General features: G+C 34.6%; 1 protein-coding gene across 4 annotated transcripts; it reads right to left on the reverse strand.

Annotated features, from left to right (window-relative positions):
- Nucleotides 1-196: 196 nt before the first annotated feature.
- LOC131595656 (uncharacterized) lies at nt 197-27,870 on the reverse strand. Of its 4 annotated transcripts, XR_009281959.1 has the most exons (5): nt 27,743-27,870; nt 25,284-25,350; nt 23,865-24,028; nt 12,117-12,539; nt 197-12,038 (listed from the first exon to the last, which is right to left on the reverse strand). XR_009281959.1 is itself a non-coding variant. In XM_058868072.1 (4 exons), the coding sequence occupies exons 3-4, from the start codon at nt 23,985-23,987 to the stop codon at nt 16,196-16,198; spliced, it is 801 nt and encodes a 266-aa protein (XP_058724055.1). In that variant the 5' UTR covers nt 23,988-24,028; nt 25,284-25,350; nt 27,743-27,860; the 3' UTR covers nt 15,152-16,195. The 4 variants fall into 4 exon arrangements, 1 of the variants encoding a protein (XP_058724055.1); XM_058868072.1 differs by lacking the exons at nt 197-12,038; nt 12,117-12,539 and adding an exon at nt 15,152-16,873 and having other exon boundaries at nt 27,743-27,860; XR_009281960.1 differs by lacking the exons at nt 197-12,038; nt 12,117-12,539 and adding an exon at nt 25,498-25,561 and having other exon boundaries at nt 20,356-24,028; nt 27,743-27,806.
- Between the last annotated feature and the right edge of the window lie 28 nt (nt 27,871-27,898).

Here is a 27,898-nt window from a genome sequence, read left to right on the forward strand (position 1 = left end):
TATTTGATTTTAATCCTTTTTTAATTGAATAAAAAATCATAATAAATTAAATAAATCACATAAATTCGTGGGAATTGATTCTTGGGTTTTGGGTGACTTGTATAACAAGATTGGATAGAAAGAACTTGGGCCTATTTGCAAAAAGTCTCAAGTTTCTTCACATTTTTTCCTCCAAAATAGTCCAACTTTAATAAGGCCTATCTCTCTCAATTTTTGAGGTATGGAAGTGTTCTAGGACTTTTTAGAAACCTTAGAGAGTCCTCTAACCGGTGTCTTTGGTCTCATATCAAAATGATTTTCCATGCTCATTTTATATCTTTTTGAAAAAAGTGTCTTTTTGTTGACTTTTGAAAAGGACCTATAATGTTTTGGTCCATATCTCTTAAATGAAGCACTTTTAGATTTGGCATGTGAGACACAATTTTGTAGAAAATCAAATTTCCTTCAAAATGAGCTTTGGATGGAAAATTTTGGGTGTTCCATGTGAGAGTTATGGCTGGTCACAGTTCAGTTGACTTTCTCCTATACAAACCCTAATTTAGAAACTTTTTGATTTGTTGATTTTTGTTCTTTCCTTGATGAACCATGATCAATTCTTGATCAAATGGTGAATGATACTTCAATATGAGGATCTTGACAAAAAATCAGGAGTTCTGACTTTACTTTGACCACAGTTGACTTCTAGGTTAACTTAATCGACTGTTGACTTTCTGAACAACTGATTGACCAATTCTTTGAAATGAGCCTTGATACTTGTCATAGAGATAGTGTGAGATATATTGAGCCATAGGAGATGCCTTGGAGCCATTGATTCACTGATTTTCCTTTGAATGAACCAAACCCTAGTTTTAGAGCCTTGTATAGGAGAGTGTGTCTAGGAGCCTTGTGTATTGATTTGAACTTGTACAAGAGAAATAGTATGGGCAAATTTTAGGGTATGACAGGGCGACTTGTCCCATGACTCATGTTAAAGCGCATTATCGGAAGATGTCCGTATATTCTGAGGATGAGGGTTTTCTAATGCATTTCTTCCAGGATAGCTTGGCTGGAGCTTCCTTGGAGTGGTATGTTCAACTTGAGCGCACTCATATCCATTCTTGGAGAGATCTTGTGGAGGCTTTCATTAAGCACTATCAGTACAATGTTGACATGGCGCCCAATAGGACCCAGTTGCAGGGTTTGGTTCAGGGGTCTAAAGAATCTTTCAAAGAGTACGCTCAGAAATGGCGCGAGTTAGTTGCGAGGGTTCAGCCACCTATGACTGAGCGTGAGATGATTGACATGTTCACTAGTACTTTGTTTGGACACTATTACTTGGCTTGTAGTGCTTCAGCTACTTTTCTGAAATGGTGAGATATGGCGAACGTGTCGAGATGGGTCTAAAGATGGGGAAAATTCAGTTGGGATCTTCTTCTAATACTCCTAGTGGTAAGAAACAAGCTGAGGGTTATGCCAGAAGGAAGGAAGGAAATGCGGATGCCATATATGGAAGAAGGGGTTCAGGAAGAAACAATTCACAGGTTAATGCTGTCATGATTCCAGTGCCGCAACAACAACAACAGCAGGGACAACGTTCTAATAATGATCGCTATCCTCCCAGGACCAGGCCTCATAGAAAGATTGATCCGATTCCTATGACCTATGCTCAGGTGTTGCAAAATTTGCTCAAGATTGAGAAGATTACTTTGAGAGATGCTCCGAATGCTCCAGACACGCAATCTCCGAACTACAATGCAAATGCACGATGTGCTTTCCATTCAGGTGCTGCTGGGCATGATACAGAGAGGTGTATTGCGTTGAAGAACAAAGTACAGGACTTGTTGGATCAAAAGATAATCCAATTCACTCCTACACCCAATATTGTCAATAATCTGATGCCTACCCATGGGGGTCCAGCCGTGAATGCCATTGTCAATGGTGAAGAGGTGGATAGTGATTGTGACTTTGATAGCTGGATTCGTCCAAGTATTCCTGGAGAGGTGCCTAGCAACTGGACAATTGAAGATGTCATCCAAGTTACACAGGCTCATGAGTAAATTTCCTTGTTTTTACTTTTCTTATCATGACATAATTCCTACGCGCTGCCCAAGGCGTAGTGAATCATTTGTAGGGCCATGCAGTTCACGTTTTCAAAGTTAATCATGAAATAAAAGGACGTTTTTGCATTCAAATGTTTTGCTCCTTGTCTTTCTTTTTAACTTTTTTCCTTTAAATGGCAATGTTTTTGCACACACTTGCACATGGCTTAATAATAAAACTAAAATAAAAACATCAATCATGCAGATATTCCACCACCACGGATTTCATTGGTAATAGTTCCGCTATTGCTTGTTATGATTTCGACAATCCGATCTACCAAGCCGAGGAGGAAGCTTATGAAGATTGTGATCTCCCCGACGAGTTGGCCAGATTATTGAGACAGGAAAAGAAAGCGATTCAGCCGCATCAGGAGGAAATTGAGATGGTAAATGTTGGCACTAAAGAGCAAGTCCGAGAAGTCAAGATAGGAGCTGTGCTTGAGGATAGTGTGAAACAGAGGCTTATTGCTATGTTGAAAGAGTATGCAGACATATTTTCTTGGTCCTATGAGGATATGCCAGGTCTTGATACTGATATTGTGGTACACCGTCTACCTCTTAAGGAAGATAGTCCTCCTGTCAAGCAGAAGCTTCGAAGGACTCGCCCAGATATGTCTGAGAAAATTAAGAAAGAGGTTGAGAAACAGTTTGATGCTGGCTTCTTGCAAGTTATGAATTACCCTCCGTGGATTGCGAATATTGTTCTTGTACCTAAGAAGGACGGAAAGGTTAGGAGGTGTGTGGATTACAGAGATCTAAATAGGGCGAGTCCGAAGGATGATTTTCCTCTTCCCCACATTGATGTGCTGGTGGATAATACTGCTCCTTTTAAAGTGTTTTCCTTCATGGATGGTTTCTCTGGATATAATCAGATCAAAATGGCACCAGAAGATATGGAGAAAACAACGTTTATCACACCATGGGGAACTTTCTGCTATAAAGTCATGCCTTTTGGGTTGAAAAACGCAGGGGCGACGTATCAGCGTGCCATGGTGACTCTTTTTCATGACATGATTCACAAAGAGATTGAAGTGTATGTTGACGACATGATTGCAAAATCTCACACTGAAGAAGAGCACTTGGTTCACTTGCAAAAGTTGTTTGAAAGGCTTCGGGAATTCAGACTGAGGTTGAATCCAAACAAATGCACTTTCGGAGTGCGATCCGGAAAGCTGTTGGGCTTTGTTGTTAGTGGGAAAGGTATTGAGGTCGATCCTGCAAAAATAAAAGCGATACAAGAGATGCCTGAGCCGAGAACATAAAAAGAGGTTCGTGGTTTCTTAGGGAGATTGAACTATATTGCTAGATTCATCTCTCATCTTACGACCACTTGTGAACCAATATTCAAATTGCTAAGAAAAGATCAGACGGCCAGGTGGAATAATGATTGTCAAAAAGCATTCGAAAAAGTGAAAGAGTATCTGCAGGAACCTCCGATACTAATGCCTCCAGTTCCGGGAAGGCCTTTGATTAAGTACCTCACAGTTCTTGAAAATTCAATGGGATGTGTGCTGGGTCAACATGACGAGTCTGGCCGAAAAGAGAATGCAATATACTACCTTAGCAAAAAGTTTACCGACTGTGAATCTCGATACTCACTGCTCGAGAAAACTTGTTGTGCTTTGGTGTGGGCTGCTCGCCGGCTGAGGCAGTATATGTTGGTTCACACCACCTTATTGATTTCCAAGATGGATCCTATCAAATATGTCTTTGAGAAGCCCGCTCTTTCCGGAAGAGTAGCCAGGTGGCAAATGATTTTGACTGAATATGATATCCAATATACTACCCAGAAAGCCATTAAAGGTAGTGTGTTGGCAGATTATCTTGCGCATCAGCCGGTCGAAGATTATGAACCGATGAAGTTTGAATTCCCAGATGAGGATGTCTTGTACATCAGAGATTGTAACATTCCTGGACCAGAGGAAGGACCCGAACCAGGATCGCGATGGACGCTCGTGTTCGATGGTGCCTCTGATGCACTCGGGAATGGTGTTGGAGCTGTAATTACTTCTCCATCAGGTTTTCATATTCCGTTTACAGCTAGAATCTGTTTTGACTGCACTAATAACATGGATGAGTATGAAGCCTGCATCTATGGCATCGAAGCTGCGATCGATTTGCGAATCAAGTATTTGAAAGTTTATGGTGATTCCAATCTTGTCATTAGCCAGATCAATGGAGATTGGGAAACTCGCCATCAGAATCTGATTCCATACAGGGAGCATGTGATGAGACTTATTCCATACTTTGATGAGATCACATTCGAGCATATTTCTAGAGAAGAGAACAATCTTGCTGATGCTCTCGCTACTTTGGCTTCCATGTTCAAAGTGAAGTGGGCCAATGAAGCGCCTAACATTACCATCAACAGGTTGGATGAGCCAGCATTCTGCTTTGAGGCTGATGTTGAATTGGATGGCAATCCTTGGTATCATGATATCAAAAAGTTCCTCGAAACTCAAGAGTATCCTCCCGAAGCGTCGGTGACTGATAAGAAGTTTCTGAGAAGGTTTGCAGCTAAGTTTTACCTTAACGCTGGGGTGTTGTACAAGAGGCGTCATGATGGTGTGTTACTCCGATGCGTCGTAAAAGAAGAAGCTTCGAAAATCATAGAGGAAATGCATGAAGGTGAGTTTGGAACCCATTCTAGTGGGCATACGATGGCTAAGAAGATTTTGAGGGCTGGTTACTATTGGTCCACTATGGAAACCGGTTGTCATAACCATGTCAGAATTTGTCACAAGTGCCAGATCTATGCTGATAAAGTGCACGTGCCGCCTGTGCCTTTGAATGTTTTGACTTCTCCGTGGCCTTTTGCAATGTGGGGCATTGATATGATTGGGGAGATTAAGCCTACTGCTTCTAATGGACATCGCTTCATTTTGGTTGCCATCGATTACTTCACCAAGTGGGTTGAAGCCGCATCTTATGCGAATGTCACCAAGCAAGTGATTACTCGCTTTATCAAGCACAACATAATCTGTCGTTATGGGATTCCTGAGAAGATCATTACTGATAATGGATCAAATCTCAATAAAAAGTTGATGAAGGAGCTTTGTGAGTCCTTCAAGATCAAGCATCATAATTCTTCTCCGTATCGTCCAAAGATGAATGGCGCTGTTGAAGCGGCCAACAAGAACATTAAGAAGATTGTGCAGAAAATGGTAGTGACCTACCGAGATTGGCACGATATGTTGCCTTTCGCTTTGCATGGTTATCACACCTCTGTGCGTACATCGACTGGGGCAACTCCTTTCTCACTAGTTTACGGCATGGAAGCGGTACTGCCAGTTGAAGTTGAGATTCCTTCCCTGAGGATTATGAAAGACGTCGAGCTTGACGAGTCAGAATGGGTACAGAATCGGATGGATCAGTTGAACCTCATCGATGAGAAACGCTTAGCGGCTATTGGACATGGCCAAGTGTACCAAAAGAAGATGAGAAAAGCTTTTGACAAACGGGTGCGACCCCAAAGCTATAAACCAGTTGATCTGGTGCTCAAAAGAATCATTCTTCCTTAGGGGGATCCTCGAGGCAAGTGGACTCCGACGTATGAATGCCCCTTTGTTGTGCAAAAAGTATTCTCTGGCGGTGCCATGATGCTTGCAACAATGGATGGCGAGAACTTTCCGCACCCTGTGAACGCAGATGTAGTAAAAAAATATTTCGCATAGACCTGATAAAAAAAAGAAAAAAAAAAGAAAAAAAAAAAGAAGAAAGAAAAAAGGAAAATAAATCAGGCAAAAGAATGAAAAAGAAACAAATATACCCGCTAAGTTGAAAACCCGAAAGCGCGACTTAGGCAAAAAAAAGGGACAAAAGCGAACGACTACATCTCGCATGCCACCTTGGCAATCACCCTTCATACATGCTTGAAATGTTTAGGGCTCCCGACCGAGGGATAAGCAAGACTCCGTGTTCTTGAGTTCGCACCTGGCAGCTCAAATCCCTAAAGCATTCTCTAATTCCAATCGTCGTGTTTAGGGCTCCCGACCGAGGGATAAGCAAGACTCCGTGTTCTTAAGTTTGCACCTGGTAACTCAAATCCCTAAAGGCACTCCTAAACCCCGTCGGGTCCACAAGTTCGGTGATGTTCGGTCGTCAAAGCGGGCAGTGATCAATCCTAATGAGTACGGTCTTCCAAAATAAGGAGATGAGAACGTCAAAGTTATAAAAGTGATAGCGGGATCGAAACTAATGGATATCCGTTTCACATTGCCATTCCTCTTCTATTAAAAAAAAATGTGTAGTTACCTCTTACTAGGAATTGCTTCTTAAGTGTATTCGCCCTTCTTCGGGCATTTTTTTCATATCAATTAATAAACATATTTTTATCTTAAACAGCTGTTTTCTTTTACTGTTTTGTTTGCATAAAACGTCCCGGGTTTGTGTTGAACTTTGCATATGAAAACTACATTGCTTTTACAATACATGATTAGAAATGATAAAATCTTTGAAATTACTTCGAAGTCTTGTGTAACCAGGATGGCAGATCAAGATGCTATGCTACATCCTGGGGCATTTTCATTTGTTTGTCTCGCAGGTACGTCCTTGCAAGCACTTCGCATCAGCATATTGACGGACCTAGCTATGAGAGATTCTCACTCCCCAGCCGAGTGCTTCCTAATGAGAGATCCTCATTCCCCAGCTAAGTGCATTCATATGAAGTCTTCTTTGTTCCAAGATTCTCATCTCCTCAGCAAAGCGCATCTCAATGCATTCTCTATGCTCCAAAAGCCTCATTCCCCGGCAGAATGTCTTCTCCCCAGTTGAGTCATGATTGGATGGTATCTGATTCCCCATCAACTCTTAAAGAGGTCTCTCGCCCGAGTTCCTCGTTCTCCCTAGTAGAGCGCTTCTCTCTCCAACAGATGGACCTGTTTTCCCCAAGAGAGCCATCTTATTCCCCAGTGGAATGGTCTTAACAAGAGGTTCTTATGTCGGGTTCCTTATCCCCAGCAGATTTCTCATATCCCTAGCAGATCATTGCACGGTAGTATCTATCTTCCCCACTGAGTTTCTTTCCTCAGCAAAGATTCACACGCATCCTCAGCAGAATCTATGTCCGTCAAAGATTTCCCCAGCGGAATGCGTCCTATACAAGCAAGTTGGTCATTCCCCATCAGAGTTGTCCCCATAACTTGTCTTTATCTCCACATCCTCATAGTGTCGAGAATTTGCTTCTCCAGTGAAGTAGCCAGGGTATTCCCCAAGCAGTTGATTGGGATGTTCATATCCCCCAAGCAGGATTTATTCCCTAAATAGAGCTCGTGTCTAGATTTGATCGTCTCCAGCAGATTTTTGATCCATCTTTGCCAGCTCGCAGTTTGTGACTCCTGGTCACTCATCTTGTCCTCCCCGCAGAGTTCTATACTCTCTCCAGGAATGCTTCGGAAATTTAGTGCTCTTCCGTTGTCTCCCTAAGCAACGTTCGAATCATGCATCATTTGCATTGCATTCTCTAAGCGTGTAGCGTCTTTCTCCTCGGAAACGTTATTCCATACACATTCATACATGCACCATGCATAAATCATATCATATCTGTTTCTTTCTGCAGGAAAGTTATTAAGATACGAAGGCTCCTCAGAGAGCAATATTCGCCTAGTCATTACAGGCGCTTATCCTGATGTTTTGAATCAGAAGAGGATTGTTCTACTTATTTTCTGGCGCAGCTCAGATCAGTTCAAAGACATTCCTATTCCCGATGCCCCCAGATCGGTGGAAGATATTTGTTCATATCCTGATATTCAGCTCAGTTGAAGGAACCGCCTCCGGATCTCCCAAGATCTTCCGAAGGAGCAAGCCCTCTGATACATCAGATCAGTTGGAAATATCTACTCCCTGACGATTTAGATCGTTCAGAAGAAGAAACTCGTCTGCCCAGTCCGGATGCCTAACTATCAGTTGAAGACACTTTCTTTACCCGGCGTACACAGTTCGGAAGAGATATCTGTTCCTATCCTAATATTCAGATTCAGATTAGTTGAAGGAACCGCCTCCGGATCTCCCAAGATCTTACGAAGGAGCAAGCCACGGATATCATCAGATCAGATGGAGATGTCTACCTGATCGATTTTGTCTTTCAGATGAAGATTGTCCTACTTATTTTCTGGCATCATGTCCAGATCGAGTTCTTTGAGCGGTACTCACAAAATTCTGCACAGTCGTACCAGATGAATCGACGTTTCTCGTCATTCAAACGGGCGTATTTTCTTCATCGCTTATCGGATTGAGACGATTCTCGCGGCAACGAGTCCCGAATTTGGTCATCTTCACAGTGGCATTGGTTTTGTTCCGGAATTCAGAGCCGAACCGAGTTTCCATAAAAACGAGCCAAAATAGGACGCACCGAGGGCAATTTGGACATTTCGCGTTGACAATATATAAACATTTTGCTCTTCACAAATTAAGGGGGGACTCTCATAATTTCAAGTTACCAAAAATATCAAAAACACTTTCTCTCAATTCTCTCTCAATTATCTTGAATCAAAACCACAAATTACATAAAACTTTCATCAAAAACTCATCAATCTTCATCAAGATCAAGAACATGGATTAAAGAATTAAGATTCGAAGTTTGATTTTCTTCTCTCTCTCTCCTCAAATCTCGCGCGCCTCTACCTCTCTCTCACTTCGAGTTTCGCTTTCGAGTTGTGTTCGCGTTCGTGTCGTGTTCGCGTTCATATCGAGTTCGTGTTCGCACTTCGGTTTAGATCTTCATCCGGTAAGCTTTCGGATCTTGAATTAAGTGCTTAATTGTTGACTATTATGTGAATTCGAATCTAGATCTACCTCTTGTTCTTGATTGATGATGGTTGATCGGTGAATTTGTTTATTTTTGCTTGAATTGATAATGATCATGTGATTTTGTGTTTAACTTTAATGTTCATTGCATGTAAATGATATCCGTTGATGATGAATTGTGGTGCTCGTGTTTGAATCCGTGATTCGTTGATGATTTTGTGTGCATAATTGTTGATGTTCATTTGTGTTGTTTGCAACGTACTCAATGTGTTTGTATAAATGCATGTGTTACACTTTCGATTGATATTTGCCTTGCTCGACGCGTCGCACTTAGCATAATTGTTGATATGTGACTCATTTGATTTGTGGATTTACGTATAGCATGAATATTCAATGTTTGTTCGCTTTGATTTCGAGTCGGAACGATTTTGGATTGAGTGTGAATGGCTCCGAGGCCTTAAAAATGCTTAAAAACTGGTTTTGCTACGTCAGGAACCGGGTTGTCCCAAGCGGGAACCGGTTCCCACTCAATCCAAAATTGTTGATTCTCTGCATTTTAGTACCAGGAACCGGGTTGTCCCTAGGTGGGAACCGGTTCCTGCGTTGTTTTTGCCCTCTGATTTGTGTGTTAGGAACCGGGTTGTCCCTAGGCGGGAACCGGTTCTCAGTAATTTGAAATGTGCTTGCTTCTGTGATTTAGTACCAGGAACCGGGTTGTCCCTAGGTGGGAACCGGTTCCCAGTTTTCTGCCTCTGGTTTTTAGTACTAGGAACCGGGTTGTCCTATGCAGGAACCGGTTCCTGTGTGTAATTTTTGTGTTTTCTTTTCTAACTTCAATCTTGTATAAGTTTTTACTCGTAGCTCCGATTTGCACGTTCTTTATATCGACGGAAAGCTTATGAGACGTACTATCTTACTAGATGCTTAGTTTTCAATAATTTGTAGATCATTCATGTTTGATTTCTCTTTGATGTTTCATTATCCATTTCATGTTTACATTACTTGTCCGTTTCCTTTCGCTTTATAGTAATAACGCAATTCCGATTGCGATGTTTGTTATCTCTAACTTGTGTGCTAGTGTGCAAGGTTTTTGGATAGTCACAGACCGGCGCTTATTGCTTGAGTGTTCCGCTTACTTGCGGAACACGATTTCTTTCGCTCGCATCGTGTTCTCATCCTAAAGACACGATCCTTGTACTTTATATCTGCTTATTTGGTTTGCTTGTTCCTCTTGCAGGTGTATTGTGATTATGCTCGACGCATATGTCGACCTTTGTGTGCTTTCATGGCTAATCGGTGTGCTGACCATTTGCTTTTGCTTTGCTAGCTCGCTCGCGGGATTCTTAGTTTCTTCGCTTTGCTTCACTTTAGTTTACGGATCATCATCCGTTTGGTATTGATCCCGTTTCATTTTACTTTTCTCGCACTTTATCGCTTTCTCGCATCATCCAATAACATGAGAAGTAGGACTTAGACATGCATCTGGCCAAGTCCTCGAAAGAGGCTCTGTTTTTGTTGGTGTGTTTATATTTGTGCTTTGCGACAGGGAGTCACGGTGTAATAAGTCCTATATGGCACTCCGTTAAGTCCTCATGGAAGGCATGCGGAAAGGGTTAACAATCAACCCCCGCCCAGTCTCATCGAGTCCGTTCAGTATGCGCACGCTGCACGTTGCTTGCTTCTGAACCTGCACAAGATCTTGTTATCGAGTATGTCAGGAAAAGGGTTCATGTAGCCGGACCCCCGCCTTTCCTATAGCTCGCGTCGCTCGACGTTGATGCTTGGTGTACGCACGCACCGTTTTCCTTTACGATCCATAACGGCTTGGTTGCTGAGAGGGACTCGCTCCTCTTGTCTATGGCCCGATCATTTTCGCGAGGTCTAATGCTTGGTTGACTTGGGTTGAGTTGCTCCCCTTGGCTATGGCGGGACCGCTTTTCTACCATTCGGTCAGTACCGTTGGTTTTGTTTGCTTTACGAGCGGAGCTCGTTTGTGTGACATTATTGTTTGTTTCCCTTATCCCCTGTAGATTGCTAGTTTAGTTTAGACTTGTACCCTTTGTATGATAACATTAGGTAGCAAGCTTTCCCCCCTTAGTTTAGGTTTTCCTCATGCATCTTTTAAAACACAAACCACACTCTTTGATTTTCTTTTCTTAAGAGCTTGTTATTTCCGCTCCATTCCCAAGCCTAAGTCTCCAAAGGTCGAGCAGCGGAGTGTGAATTTAACTCGTTCACCTAAAAAACACAAAACAAACAAAAATTAGTTAGCCGAGCTACGGTACCTCTGATTCCTCAAAAAGGATACGTAGGCAGCGGGATAGGGCCCGTGCGAGCATAACTCTTTCTTTTCCCTACATTTTGCATGCATTTTAGTCCAGATTAGCATAGATTTACTACACACCCATAGTTTTAGACACAAGCGTGGATACCATCGAGTACGATGGGCGCGATGGGTGCTAATACCTTCCCCTCGCGTAACCGACTCCCTTACCCTTTTTCTCTGGTCGTGAGACCGTTGTTTTGTTTTGTGGTTTGCTGGCATTCCCTTCCTTTTCAGGATAAATATGTTAGTGGCGACTCTGTTAATTTTCGCGATAGCGACACCCGCCCAAGCATCTCTATCCGCTGGCAGATCGGCAGAAGATCAATGGCATGGTCATCCTCGGCCTGCTGGTTCTTCAAGATCTCCTCGTGTGCTGGCCTAGGAGCGCCAGGAGCGTCGGGTTTCATCAGAGAATGTGACACCCGATAGAACCATGTGACATACCCCTCCATACTGTGCCAGTCCTAGGTGACCCGAATGCGACGATACTCCTCCGAGACCACATGACGCTCCCAATCCTCAAATATGCCAGTGAGCTGCACTCGGGTCACTGTGTCGGGAGCAGCCTCAAAAGGTGACCTGGGTATCATCTGCACAAATCTAAACTGCCGCATGCACCGCTCAGGGAGATACCACACAATGGTGTTGGTCCCGCATGCCAACCATCCAGAATATAACGAGATGCTGTCAAAGGGGACAACATTAGTGTAGTCGCTGAATGGCCTCCAAGTGACATCATCGTGCATCGTGCGGTCGAGGTACCCACAGTATGGTCCCACTGTATTGTTCCCCCTCTAAAGAACGTATCTGGCGGCTCTGGGCATGGCGTCCTCGTACGCGGAATCAACGCGGAAGCCGTGGATACGGGGGAAGTAGGAGATGATCCAGCTCTGAAACACAAACACAATAATGTATTAAAAATAAAAATAAAACATAAATAAATGTGAAACAATTAAAATGAAACGTACCGTAAGTAGTGTGCAGGATCCGGTCAACTGCCTGGTCCTCCAGTTGGAGGCCTCATTTAGCTTCTGATATAGGTATGCCAGAACAGCTGACCCTCAGTTGCACTGGTGAACGGTAGTCAAGTCCATGAAATAGCGGAGGTAGGTCACATCGACGTACCTTGCACTCTTGTCGACAAAGAGTGCAGCGCCTACCACAAACATGTACCAGCACCGGAGAGGGCAGCCACGGAAGATACCCGAGCCAGACGACTCCTCGATCCAGATGCAGAGGTACCCGCGTCCATCTGCACGGGAACTCGCACACGTCCCCGGCCCTGCCCCTGTCCCTGCGTCGACGCCAGCTGCGCCGCCCGCTCGCGTCTAGCCGACGCAGTCTTGGTCTCTCTACCCTGTCTAATGCGTGCTTGGTTGCCTGCCAAGTTCCTGAAAACAATTGAAATCAATAAGTATGCGACACAATAGAAAAACCTAAAAAAAAATTCATTTCTGGACAACTTCGGAAGTTCATTTTCGAAACTGGGAATGGAGGTGTTTTCGGAAATGAACTTCCGAAACACCCCTGCGAAGAAGTTTTCTCCAACTTCCATGGCAGACCCCAAAAACCAACATCAAAACTACATTTAATCATTCTAAACAACCTAAATAGCAATACCAACCTACCCCAATATAATTTTTCAATTTCTAAACACCCTAATAGAGATTTGAATCATAGATCTAAAAATCGAAAAACTTACCGATTGAAGAGATTGGAGGGCTTTTGAATGTAGTATAGCAAGGTGATTGGAGCCTTTGATGTAGCCTTGGAAGTGGTTTACAAAAAATATCTTTGGGGTTGAGTTTGAAGTTGATTAGGGTAAATGAATTGGGGGAGGGGGCTGTTTTGCTAAATCTGCAAAACGCGCAGTATTTCGGAAATGCACTTCCGAAATGCTGTTTTCGGAAATGCATTTCCGAAATAAGACAAATTTTGAAAAAAACAGGCGCTTTCGGAGATGCATTTCCGAAAACAGCATTTTCTTGCATTTCGGAAATGTATTTCCGAAGTAAGGGGTATATTTGGTTTTTCACCAGAGGTGACCAAGAAAGTTGAAAGGTGGATAAAGAAATTTCCAAAGATAATTGGACCAGTGAGGAATTCAATAGAAAAATAGTGAAAGAAAGAAATGGGAAGACACCATTGCTTGCTGGAGAATTGAACATCACTATGAGAGTATGCAACAGTTAGAGATATAGAATTCACTGATAATTCTAGCTGGATAGCATTGCTTTGTTGAACCAAGGTATTTTCATTATCCAAACATTAATCAAGCACCAGTAGAGACAACATATCATCAGACTGAATATTATGGTGACAGAGAATATTGCTCAAATGGGAGGCTTTTGTTGGTTGACAGAGAAACATCATTCGCAAATGATTTTTCATTTTCTTATGGCTTTTCAGACTCACAATCAGATGGAGAAATCACACCTTCAAGTTCAGGTCTTTGCGACATTGATGGTGTCATAAGGCATCTTTAGATATATTAAATTCCTAAATAATTTATTAAATATGTAAGATTTCTTTTTAAAATTTTGTAACTTATACCTATGTATTAGAAATATCAACTGGTATAAAAGAATAAAGATAAACAAAACGGTTGATCTTTGTTAACACAGTTCTGTCAATAGTATTTATTTGTATAACTATAGAGCAACTATGATTTCTTTTATTTCTAATAAAATATGGACTTCAATGTTATAAGTCATATATATATATATATATATATATATATATATATATATATATTTACCTAAACCATAATCCTTAGTTACCCACAACAAATAGTTATCTTTAACCATAATAATCTCCATAATATGAGTTATATTAAACAATAACCATAATAATTTCAACAATATTAGTCATACTCAACAATCACCACTTTTGTCCAAATGCAAGTAGTTCTCATATGTTGTGAAATCTCACATCAATATGCTTGGTCATAGCATGATACACCTGATTATTTTTCAAATAAATGATACTTCGACTATCACAATGCAACCTAAGTCCACCTTACTCAACACTCAATTCTCTCACTAATCCTATAAGCCATAAGGCTTCTTTGGCATCTCACTTACCACCATGTACTTTGGTTCAGTTGTCGACATGGCCACTATAGAATTGAACCGATAATTTTCAATAAATAGGTCATCCTAGTAAAGTAGATACATATTCTATTGTAGACCTGATATCATTCATCTAATTTAATTAGAGCTTAAAATAATTCGCTAATAGAATAATCATAGCCTTCGAATTACTCTTGTCATGTATAGTCCCATTGAACCCCTCTGACTGCTCCATGTATAGAGCTTAAAATGTTGTCTTCACACCTATAAGCTCTAAATGCATATCTCTGTTGGCTATCAATACTAACATAGCCCTTATAGAAATATGTTTGACAACCAGAGAGAAAATCTCATCATAATAAATTTCCTTTTGTTGTGAGTACCCCTTTTCTATAAGATTAGTTGGTTTTACCCCTTCTTTTTATATTGTTGTTGGTTTTCTCTTGAACACCCACTTACCACATCCACTTATCTTTCTCTTGGCTAACTATAGCTTCTCGAAAATTTGAAAGGTCTTCAAAACTAGTAAGAAGTGCATAGATTGCAAAATCTTCACACTTATATCTTTCTGGTGGCTTGGTTGAATGATGCTCTATGTCCTGTACAAGAGCATAATCTTGTACTTTAGTTTAAACTACACGTTTGTGGTCAATTTTTGTATTCGAGCCTGGTTCCTTGTGTTGTACAGGTACTACCTGCATATTGTTCATTGGTGGCATATCAATATCTTTCTGAATCACCTGATTGCTGGAAGTCTCTCCTTCAGATGATATATATAGGGAGCATATCAAGTGAGAGTATTTTATAATGAGAGATGAGAGGAACAAATATCAATCATTGGATTCATGAACAGAGAGAATGTTAATACATTAATATGGCTATTAATTTCTCTCTGTTGATGAATCCAATGATTGATATTTGTTCCTCTCATCTCTCATTATAAAATGTTTTCACTTGATATGCTCCATATATCTCATCTCTCATTAAACACAACAACTTTGTTGATTACCATCGGATCTCATAACTTGAATCCCTTCACACCTTTGGAGTAATTGACAAAGACACACTTTTTTGACTTTGAGTCAAGTTTGGAACGATCTCCACTAGATATATGCACATTTCTGATAGTTCCCAAATCATCTAGCACAACTTCAAGACATTTTTAAAAATATTTTCTTGAGAAAAAAAATATGTTTAAAAACTTGTATCAATGTGTGTGTGATTAGTCATATAACTTTACGAGAAAGTCTTTAAGCTTTTATAATGGTACTCACTCAGACGCGTCAAGGCGAGCTCTCACACACAGTAAAAATCAGCAATTAAAAATCAGCAAGAATTCATGGCACACATAATAAAAATCAGCAATTAAAAAGAACTTGGAAAGTGGAGAAAAATGGAAACTTGAATAAATTAAATGCTCTTAAGGGAGACTTCTGATTCAGTACAATGATAATCTTGAAATAACAATTCAGAAAAGCAAAACATAACAATAGAGACTTGACTTTTAATATACTAGAGGACATTTAAGGACTACATCTTGGAAATAGATTACATCTTCTAAATGATATTGATATTGAAGATGCATGAGCTAGATTTCAAGATCCTAAGATATTCAATGTTGCAATTTTCAAATTTTTGCCAATTGAAATCATAATCATACCTTTAGATGAACATGCATCTTCAATCTCGTAATTATTATTTTGATTTATCAGCAATTGCGCTAAAAGGATATCTTCTCTTCTATACTCATGCATCTAGGGGTGTATGCATTATAATTGCTCACAATAGATTTGGACGGAAAGTACTCCATGGCGAGCTTCCTAAATTTTGTGTCACTTGATAGTAAATTCAATTTTATTAGAGATACAAATTTCTTCTCATCTTCCATTGTCCATGATTGGAAAACATCGTTCTAGTCATCAAACTTCAAACTTGAGAAGGTGTCGTTAACCTTTGATTTTAAGCACTCTCTACCTTCATTGTATTTTTTTTAAACAATCAATTGATTTATGGTTCTCACTCGAACTTGAGTCAGGCCTACCTTTTCCAATACATTTTGCATTATTTCTAGAAAAAGAAGGCATAGGCCAAATTTGAGTGCCTAACCACTTAAAACAATCATCACTATTATATTGTTTTATGTTGGTTGTCACCTTCCATTCGGGAACTTCCGCTTGAAACCTAGGTCCAATGGGAATAAATGGTCTTGGAAGATGGTTATCCCTAAAAGATAAAAATTTCTTTCGAGAGTCAGCAAATTCCATATCTTCTTCTTCTTTTAGTTTCTCTTTGATTGATGTAGCGATACCATAAGAATAACTATTATTATCCATTAAATCTCTAGCAAGAACATAGCAACTCTCTTCATTCTCAGGATAACTTGGTCGCTTCACAAAATCTTCAGCGTCACTTAGGTGTGAATAGTCTTGTCTAGAAATAGCACAAAATTCTACCCTATAATTTTGAATAGGGGAACCATATTTCTGTCTTCTTTGTAAGCTAATCACTTGTTCATCCGATGGTGTTGAACATAAGAGATGAGATAATTTTCTTTTTTTATCTTTGGTATTATTAATACCATATTTTTTTTTATCGACAAGATGAGAATAAGTGACAAATTTACCATCATCTATGTTTTGATTACATTTCCTCTTCTGAAATAAAAAATAAATAATTGTGACTCGATTATATATAAAGAAATTTACGAATCTATACAAAATCTCTTTAGACACTCAAATCATAAGCTTATCCAAGTCCAAAAAAAATTTTAATTTAAAGATAGCAAGACTTGCATTTAATAAGATTTATCTCTTTAGTCTCGTTTCCAATATACAATAGTATTAAGAAAAAATTCCCTTAGAAATATTGTTGTACAACAATAATTCAAATTAAACGGAATGTTAAACCAATATAAATAGGGTTCAAGGTTGAAAGATTTGACTACATTAGTTGGAAGTCTAATCGATTGTATAATTTGAGTATTAACTTTTAAAATATATACTACAAAAAATATAATATTAATACAAAAATAAGTTTATTATAAAATTGAACTCACCCAATAAAAAACTGTCAATCGAACCAAATCAAATCAAAATCATAAAAAATTATATTTGATTCGGATTTATTTGAACTATTTTTATTAGAAACTCGCGGTTGAATTCAATTAGAGGTTTTGTATTTTTAAAAACCAAACCAACCATATTATATATTTTCTTTAGAGAAATCAACAAGTATGTGTATATTTTATCATATTTTTGTATGATATTTATTTTAATTAACATATCTATAAAAACCAAAATGTTATTTATTTATAAATATTACTTTGACAAAAATATATTTTATCGTATTTTTTATATAATATTTATTTAAGAAAACAATTTTATGTATATCATTCCTTAGACCTAAGATAAAATTGTAAGACACAATTTTATGCATCAAATTATAAATTTATTTTACGATAATGTATAAATGATTAAACACAATTATATTTTTCTCTATATGTGTATGTATAACTAGATAAATTTTTTTGTAAAAAACCGGACCAATCCAAACTAACATTGGTTTGGTTTCACTTGGTTCGGTTATATATATCTTAATCTTAATCTTAATATATATAAATCCAAGGTTGTCATGATGGCAACCCTAGCCACATGTCACCTTGGTAGTATCTCTAAACCAAATTTGCCACATGTCACATCGATAATAAATCTAAACAAAAATTATAATTTTCCAAATTTGCCACATTTCACATCGATAATAAATCTAAACAAAAATTATAATTTTGACTTTTATTAATTTAACTCTATATAAAAAATAAAATAAATAAATATAATAATCGTAATAATAATATAATATGAAATCACAAATAATAATAACAATTATATAAATATGTAATATATAATATCTAAATATATAAAACATTTGAGAAATAACTTATTTATGTAAAAATAAATTTTTCTTAAATTATATTAAAAACTCTAAATAACTTTTATATAATTAATTTATAATAGAGAAAAAATAAAAATATATATAAATACGATTTTAATTTATTTGCAGCAAATAAATATATTAAATAAATTTTTCTTAAATTATATTAAAAACTGTAAATAACTTTGATAATTTTTTTCTATTATGATCACACTAATTTTCTAATTTTTCTGTTTTAAATAATTTGAATAATGTTCTTTTTTTAGGTATTGCATAAAATAATTTAAATAATTTGAATAATTTTCTAATTTTTTCTGTTTTGGTTTTAATTTAAAAAATAAAAAATAAATTTTATTTTAATAATCACTAAAATTATAACTAATAATGATATGTAAGTATAAAATAAAATAAAATTTCATTTTAATAATTATTAAATTTTAACTAATACACTTTAATGATGATTTTATCTTTAATATATTTTTATATTATTAGTTTATAAAAAAATCAAATTATTTTTATGAATTTCTAAATTTGAATATTTTATTTTACAAAAATTTGTCTTAATTGAAAATTAAAAAATTATAAAATTTGAATATTTTATTCTACAAAAATGTTTATTAATCATAAAAAATCTAAATTTTAAGTTAATTATATTATAAAGAGTATGTAATAAGTATTCAATTACGTTTTTTTTACAAATTGATTACATTCATGTAGCATAAATAAATAATAATAAATAGAATAATGAGTAAATGGACAAAATAAATAACAATTGATAAATAAATAGTGATTAATCCAATAATCATTGTTATTTATTTTATGTAACGTAAAAGAGCTAAAATTTTAAATTCTTCTATTTTTTATGGAATGTTTTAATGAAATGTTATTAATATTATTAATAGTATTAATAATAGTCTACAAAAACGGTTATAAAATAGTGTCTTTTTGTATTTTTACACACCTTTATAATCACTCCTGATACTACCTTCATCATTTACCAATTTCATTTGGTATCATTTTTCACCTATTTGTTCTTTTCTAGGATTTTCATATCTCATAACAACGATTTTTTTTTCAATTTCATTTGCTAACATTTTCTACCCATTTATTCTTTTCTAGGATCTGCATGTCTCATAACTATTTCAATCAGTAAGAATATTTTTTTCCTAATAACTATTTATAAATTTGTTTATCTTTTTGTTAAACTTCATACACATTTATTTTATTTTCATATAAAATATAATATATATTTTTGCAGGTTTAGCGAAGATAAAATATTGCAAGGAAAATCATATTTACTTTGAAAAACCTCTGTCAAAAGTGATTCAATGGAGGCACTATTGTGAGTGAAATATTTAGATGAAATTTTCTAGAATCTAAAAATTAGAGCTTAAATTGTAAGCAACCTAACAAATCTTTGGAATATAAGAATAGTGGTCAAACTGTATGTCACCTAATAAATTCTTGGATATAAGAATAGGGGTCAAATTGTAAAGTCATTTAACTTAAATCTTTAGGATAGGAGAATAGTGGTCAAATTGTAAAGTCATTTAAATTAAATCTTTATGATATAAGAATAATGGTCAAATTGTAAAGTCATTTAAATTAAAAAATTGTAAGTCATTTTACTTAAATCTTTAGAATATATGAATAATGGTTAAATCGTAAGTCACTTAACTTAAATATAATTTCACATCGATACATTGACAAATTGACAAGCCAATAACATATCCTACAAAATTTTACATAATGAAATACATATTTAGATTTTCTAATTTATATTTTTATATTTTCATCTTTTATTTGTTTTGTTTTTATTTGTTTTGTTTTTTTTATTTCATTTGTTAATTTAGTGAGATAGATCACGCTCTCCCACTATTGAATTTTTTTCTTTTATGTATATTCGATTTACAATAAACCAAACAACATTATACATTTTGTTGATAATATGTGTTTAAATTTATTATTAATTTAAATACAAATGATTCACGAAAATATTGATATGGTGTAATCAATTTAATAAATAAAAAATTATATTACTATAATTAATTCATAGTATCGAAGATTCATGTATTAAATTATATTATTATAATTAATTCATAGTATTGAAGATTCATGTATTAAATTAATTCATAGTATTGAAGATTCATCTATTAAATTAATTCATAGTATAAAAATTGTATTACTATAATTAATTCATGTATTAAATTATATTAAAAAATATTTAGTTTTTAAGTTGATTGTATTGTAATATTGATTATATTCTTTAACTTATGTGTATGTTGTGTTTATTTCTTTAAGAAATTGGATTAAAATATCTCACTAAAATATTATATTGTATAGGATTAAAAAAGTTTGAAAAAAATGATTTTGTTTTATTTCTTTATTTATTTTATTTTTGCTTTCATTTGTTAATTAAGTGGGGAAGGTCATACCCTCCCACTATAGAAATTTTCTTTTTTTTATTAATTATATTTGATTTATAATTTATAATAAACCAAACAAAATTATAGTTTTTGTTGATAAGATATTTTGAGTTTATTATTAATTTAAATAGAAATGATTCATGAAAATATTGATATGGTGTAATCAATTTAATAAATAAATAGTTATATTACTATAATTAATTCATAGTATTGAAGATGTTTATATTAAATTACATTAAAAAATTATTCATATTTTTGAGAAATTTTTACAAAAAATATTTGAGATCTATAAATATTATTTATTTCGTTAAATAAAATTTATATTCTATGTTCTTTTATTTTATTTTTAAATATATTAATTGAAATTTATTATATTTTTATTAATATTATAATAATTATTTTTAATAGTGTTAGCTGAATATATTATTATTAATTATTATTAATTCTTATATCATTGTTGCTCATTGTTGCTCTTGAGATTTATGAGACTGTTGTTGACATAAATACATCTATTTTTATTATATTCATTTGTACTAAAATTAATTTAAATTGTAAGTTAAATGCTAAAATTAATATAGTTCAAATAGTTTTATGCTCATAATGTTAAAAATAACTTACTTATTTTAATATATAAATTGAAACATAATAGATTTTCTGATAACCTTAAAAAAACAATATTACAAAACATTTTTTACATTATTGTTTCTCATTAAAAAATTAATAGTATAATTGTAAACATAATTTAAATATATGCAAATAAAAAATCAAATATTAACTATTATGAAATAATGCAATTTTATTTCTAATATACCCGTGCGGAGCACGGGTCGACAATCTAGTATCAGCAAATCGAAACAAACCGAACCACACATTTTTCTCTTGCGGTTCAAATGATTTTTAGCGTCAAAACCACTTAAACCTCACCGCGAATACCCCTAATTAATAACCTTGATACTTTCTAATGAAAAATATCATAGCACAATCCCACTCCAGATATATTTTTTAGGCCCTACGTTCTCTTTCTCTTTTTGTTCTTTCAATCCACATTTTTACTTTGCTTTATATTTCTACCTTGAAGTTCTACATCTTTTAACATAGTTAAACAACAATAACAACAACGTCTAATCCTACTAAGTGAAATCTGTTATATAGATTATTTTTTTGCCATAATATTTTATTTATAATCATACTTCTATCTAAATCGTTAATCTTTAGATATATCTTAATGACTTCTCTTATAGTTTCTAGGTCTTTCTCTTTCTTAAGTTGTTTGACTTTTATCCATCTGGTCTATTCTCCTTGCCGTAAAAATCTATAGGCCTTCTCTATGTATGGTCAAACCACTTAAGTTAATTTTTCATCATTTTCTCGATTATAAGTGTTACTTTAACACTCTTTGATATTTTAATTTTAAATCCTATTATATGTAATCTTACCACACATCCAAGGCAGCATCTTCATCTCTACTACACTTACTTTATTCTTGGGTAGATTCTTAACCACCAAACATTATGTCTCGTTCAACATCTCAAATCTTATCGCAGTCCAATAAAAAAATTTGTTCAGCTTGAACGGTACCTTTGTGTCACATAAAACCCCTGAAACTCTCCTCCATTTCAGCCACTCAATTGGTATTTGATGATTTACATTGCCTTCTATTTCTCCATCATTTTATATTACGGACCCAAGATATTTAAACCTTATGACTTGATGGATGATATGGTCTCCAACTTTCACCACTAGGTTAGGAACGCATCTTCTTTTGTTAAACCTACATTATATATACTTCGTCTTACTTCTGCTTAGGCAAGGCAAAAACTATTTGTTTCTTAAGCTCATCTTCACGTCTCAAACCTCTCATTTAAATCCTCATTTGACTCTTCAAGTAGAACTATATCAACTGTAAAAAAACATATATCTCGATGCTACTTCTTGAATGTGTTTCATGAGTACATCCAAAATTAAGGTAAAAATATAGGACTTAGGGTTGAACCTTGATGCAACCCTATTATAATGGAAAAATTATTTGTACCTCCACCTTGTGTGTTTTTACACTATTTGATATCTCTTCTTACATACCTTAGATATCTCAAATATATGCAATCCATGGATTTTGCGATTTTGCTCACCCTAAACTATCTGAATCGTGAGTAGAATCCCAATTCAGAACAAAATCCCAATAAAATCGCACTAAATCGCTAAATCACAGCAAAATCCGCGAGCTCATATGGATTCCACCGATTGTGTTTTTTTTGTGGGTAATTTTAGAATGGGTAAAGACAACTCGTTTAAGTTTTGTGACCTGGTTTTAACCCTTTTTATTTAAAAAAGGGGGAAAACCCTATTTTATTGATATCAACAGTGTTTCTTTCTCCTTCAAGTCTTCAACCTTGACTCTTGCGAATTGCGTTTGCTGCTCTGTTTGCGAATAGCATAATATATTTACTATTATGAGTTGAATCCATCGATTCTGGTTGCAATTTTCGATCATGCGATCTTGATTTTCTCTTTCGATTCAACAAAACGATTTGAGTATAATCCACCAATTTTGATTGCGATTTTTTGATCTTACTATCCTCTTTCGATTCAAAGTAAACTCTCGATTCTGACAACCTTGGGTTTAATCCCCCTATAATTTATACAATTTTGTATATCCCCCTTTGTTCTTAAAGATTGGAACTAAAGTGTTTCTTCTTCATTCATTCAATATTTATTTTGACATCATAATTTCATCGAAGAGTTTGGTAAGACACTCAATACCTCTATCACCAAAAAATTTCCATACTTCAATAGGTAAGTTATTTGACCCAACCGCCTTACTGTTATTCATCATTTTCAACACTCCGTTTACCTCTTATTTCTAAATTTGACGGTAGTAATTATAGTTTTGATCTACTTTTCTAATTACTAAATATATACAATAAAAATGAATAGAATTGGTCAGATCTAATACAGTGACACCTGACTCAACACAACCACGCCGACTTTCTAGTTTATTCTAGCTTTTCACCTATTTTGTAGTTTTTTTTTCTAATTATATGATAGAACGGTTTCTACCATCAAATGGACCGAACAGATATCCGATTCAACTAATCGAACCTCACTTTTTATTACTTTTTATTACATTGGTAATAATATTAAGATACTGTTAAAAATAATTGGAATTCAAACAGTTTTGTTGCACATTCCGTACAAGTAGTATTCAACACTAATTAAAATATATTTTAAATTTTAAATAATTAATGTAAAAACAATATGGCCTAAAACATTTTACGTAAATATGTATACATACCTGTGAATTTTTAGAACTAGAATTCAAGAGCATGGGAAGTTGGTGCTTTTGATTTTGAAGACCATGATGCGATGACATTTTATCACAAGGTTTGGAAGCTGTCTCTTTTGACCATATCATCATATCTCTACCATCAAACAACTCTAAAGCATACTTTTCACGTCCTGAGGCAAAATATACACCCACTTCAACTACAAGCAATTCACATTTACAAAGGGAAAATATGGGATGACACCTCCAAAGAGTATCCGTGGCATATTAAAGACGGTTGACAGTGTATCACAACGCATTGTCACTGTATCAAGACGTATCAATTTTTTTTTAAAATTTTTTAATATAAAAATTGGATATTTCTTCAATACATACCAATGATGTATTAAGGAGTATCAGTGTATCAATACATAATAAATACATTACGACATAGACTTTAGAGTGTTTCATTGTGCAACACCGATAACTATAACAACCATACCTTATTCTACTAAATGAGATCGACTACATATATCAATTCATCGTGTAATAGTGTATCAATAATCACTCTTCTATTCTACTCATTAATCTCAAGATCTTTTTCAACAATTTCTTACAACAATAACCAAGTCTTATCTCACTCACTCATATCAGATACATGATCAAATTACACAATAATGTTCTATCTAATATCATGTTTCTTTTAAAGATTTTATAGGTCTTTATTGTTGGATCTTCACAGGGAACATCCACATTGGGTCAAGAGCAACACACAAGTGAAAGAGACACCACATATTCACCAAAAACCTTAAAATGATAGGTGTATGGATCATTTCACTTATTAAGGTGATAGGTGTATGGATCATTAAAAGAGACACCACATATTCACCAAAAACCTTAAAGTGATAGGCGTATGGACCATTTCACTTATAAAGTGTTCAACCTCCACTTCTCCAAGCAATGGAGGACTAACAAGTCACACTTGTACACAACAATCCCACCTCAAGTGTGAGTCAGAAGACTTTCGATATAAGGATCTGGTTCTGATATCACTGTTGGATCTTCACGGGGAGCATCCACATTGGGTCAAGAGCAACACACAAGTGACAAAGACATCATATATTCACTCAAAACCTTAAGGTGATAGGTGTATGAGTCATCTCACTTATAACGTGTTCAACCTCCACTTTTCTAAACAATGTGGGAATAATAACTCACACTTGTACACAACATTTATCTACCTCTCATTATTTGACTCGTCTCGATTTGATCTATTTTTCTTACAACAAAATTTACAAGCCTTTTCTCTACATACCTAAACCAGCTAAACTTATTTTTCACCATTTTTTTTTACTATAAATGTTACCCTCATTTCTCTAATAATGTCATTTTTAATCTTTATGAAATCAAATTTTAAAATAGAAGAGTTTATTTTGTATGTGAACAAACCTTAGAGTATGTTGATGAGGAAGTATCCTAGAGAAAACGCCTCTCTTTTAAGAGATGATGTGATAACCTAATAATAATAATAAAACATTAGAATTTTATCCAAAATAAAATAAATTACATTATGATAAAAACAAGAAAAAGATAAATTATAAGCATATAATTTGATAATTATGATAAAACATTAGTCTTTTACACAATGTTTTAAAAAACATACCGAATCGGCCGGTCGGATCAAGTATGTTATTGAACTGGTGAGAACCGGCCAAATCAGATCATAACTGAAAAAATCGGCGAACCGACGGTATTAAAAAATTGGTGGTTCAAATGCATGTTTTTTCTGCACAAAACGACGCCGTTGTCATGATTGTTTTTAAGAGAATAAAATTAAAATATAACCAGACTTCATTCAAGTCTTATTTAGAACAAGTTTTCTCCTGTTTGCAATTAGACCTGGTTTAAAATTTATTTAAATTTATATTTTGTATTATTTTGTTGTGAGTGATGATTATATTTAGAATTTGAATGTAAAGAATAAACATGTGATATTTTGAAATTTTAAAATTTTGTAGGTGTTATGATATTTTTTAGAGACTCAGTCATCCGATTTGACCGATTTAATAAATATATAGTATTGCAATAGAGACTGATTTATTCAACCAAGTTATCCGATTTAATCCAATTTAGTCATGCGGTTTGATCAGTGACCCAGTACTCTCACCGATTTAATTATCGGTCCGATTTTTAAAACACTACTTTTACACCAAAATAAATTACAAATATATAAGCTTATAATTTATTTTGGAATAAAAGACTATATTCTAAATTTTATAACAAATAAAATAGAATGGAATGGAATGAGGGAGTGGAATGAAATAAAAATATCATTTCATTGTTTGAGTATTTTGCGGTAAAAAAGAACAATTTGGTCATTTCGCCTAGGGTTGGAAATAGGTTAGACCAGGCCTTAGAAGACATGAGTCTAGCCTATGATAAATTTAAAAGGTCCGAGTCTAGCCTGTGACTTATTATAGATTTTGTTTGCCTTACTTGACTTTTTTAAAAGTTTGGTCGAGCCTAAAAGCTTATTTAAAAGTCTATTTCACTTTAAGATTTTTAAATAGTCTATTTTTCATATGAAGTCTTATAGACCGACTTATGCATATATAGACCGGCATATTTAGCCTAATTTATAATATTTATGTATATATAGGCCGTCCTATTTAACCTTTTTTTTAATATACGTGAATGTATAGACCTGTGTATAAAGTTTTGTAGGCTTTTTAATAGCTTAAGTTTGACCTATTTAATTAAATAAAATTTTAAAAAAGTTTAAGTGTAGTCTATTTATTAAATAGGTTTGATCTGACCTTAAATAGACTAGACTATAAATCCCTATAGGCCGGTCTGACCTATTTTCATTCATAATTGTGCCCAAAAAACTATCTTTATCCCTAATTACACCTAAACAAAAAATAATAGAAAGTGATAAAATGCATTTCTTCTAGTTCTGCTTCATTCCACCGTTTTAAATTATTCCAAATAATAAAATATATGTGTTGCATCTCATTCTATTTCATTCCATGAATTCAAACGTATCCTTAATTTTCTTATCTTTCTTTAAATTGGTTTTCCATTCTATAATTTTAGGTTTTATTTGTGAGTTTGGAGGGGAGGGAAAAAGGCTTCCGAAAACGAAATTTTTTAAAAAATATAGAAAATTACTTGACATTTTTTGAAAAACTGATTTTGTTTAGAATGATAAAAGAGTCATTATTATTACTATATTTTTAATTTTTAAAATATTATAACAACCTACAAAATATTTGTAAAATTTATGTAAGCCCTCTAAAACTTTCAAAACCATCATTTAATATAATTGTTGAATTCTCTATTTTAGGGGGTTTTTGGTGTTATAAATAAAATCAAACCCTCCAAAACCTTCCTACTCAAAATTTTTCTATTATTTTCACTCAATCTTTCTTATTTTCCACAACACTTCTCTCTCTTTTCTTCCAAACTCGCAAACAAAGTCTTAAAATTTAATTTACATTTAGAGATCTTTAATTAGAGTAAAATTTCATATATTAATAGATGAATTTTGATGATGAAAAGATTCAAAACAAGTTAAGCAGCTCAACATGAAAAAATTATAAATAGAAAAAAAGAATGTAACAATTTTTTATAGATGGAGAGTGGTAAAAGAGTTATTAATTATAATAATAATTAAAAAATTAAAAATTATGAATAAGAAATCATTGAGATCAAAATCATATCTCAAATACAAATATATAAAATTACAGTTAAGCTTGTTTTTTTTCATAAGGTTTAGATTCTATAAAAAAAATAAAAAGATAACCCAACAACATAGAGAGTAAAATATGCAGACAATAGAAAAAATAACATGAAATTCATCCCTTAAGGAGATGCAAGCTGAAACCATGAGAAAGAAAAATACTCACCGCAAATCAAGAAATAGCCACGCAAACCTATGAAACCGAGAATGAAGGAGGTGCCGTTTGCTCCTTCAACCAAGAAGACATGAATTAGGGTAATTGGTAGATTTATATCAAGTTTAATGGGCCTAAAGAATAAAGCCCAATAACAAAGTCAAAAAT

The sequence above is a fragment of the Vicia villosa genome, linkage group LG4 (assembly GCF_029867415.1).
Source record: "Vicia villosa cultivar HV-30 ecotype Madison, WI linkage group LG4, Vvil1.0, whole genome shotgun sequence".
Lineage (NCBI taxonomy): Eukaryota > Viridiplantae > Streptophyta > Magnoliopsida > Fabales > Fabaceae > Vicia > Vicia villosa.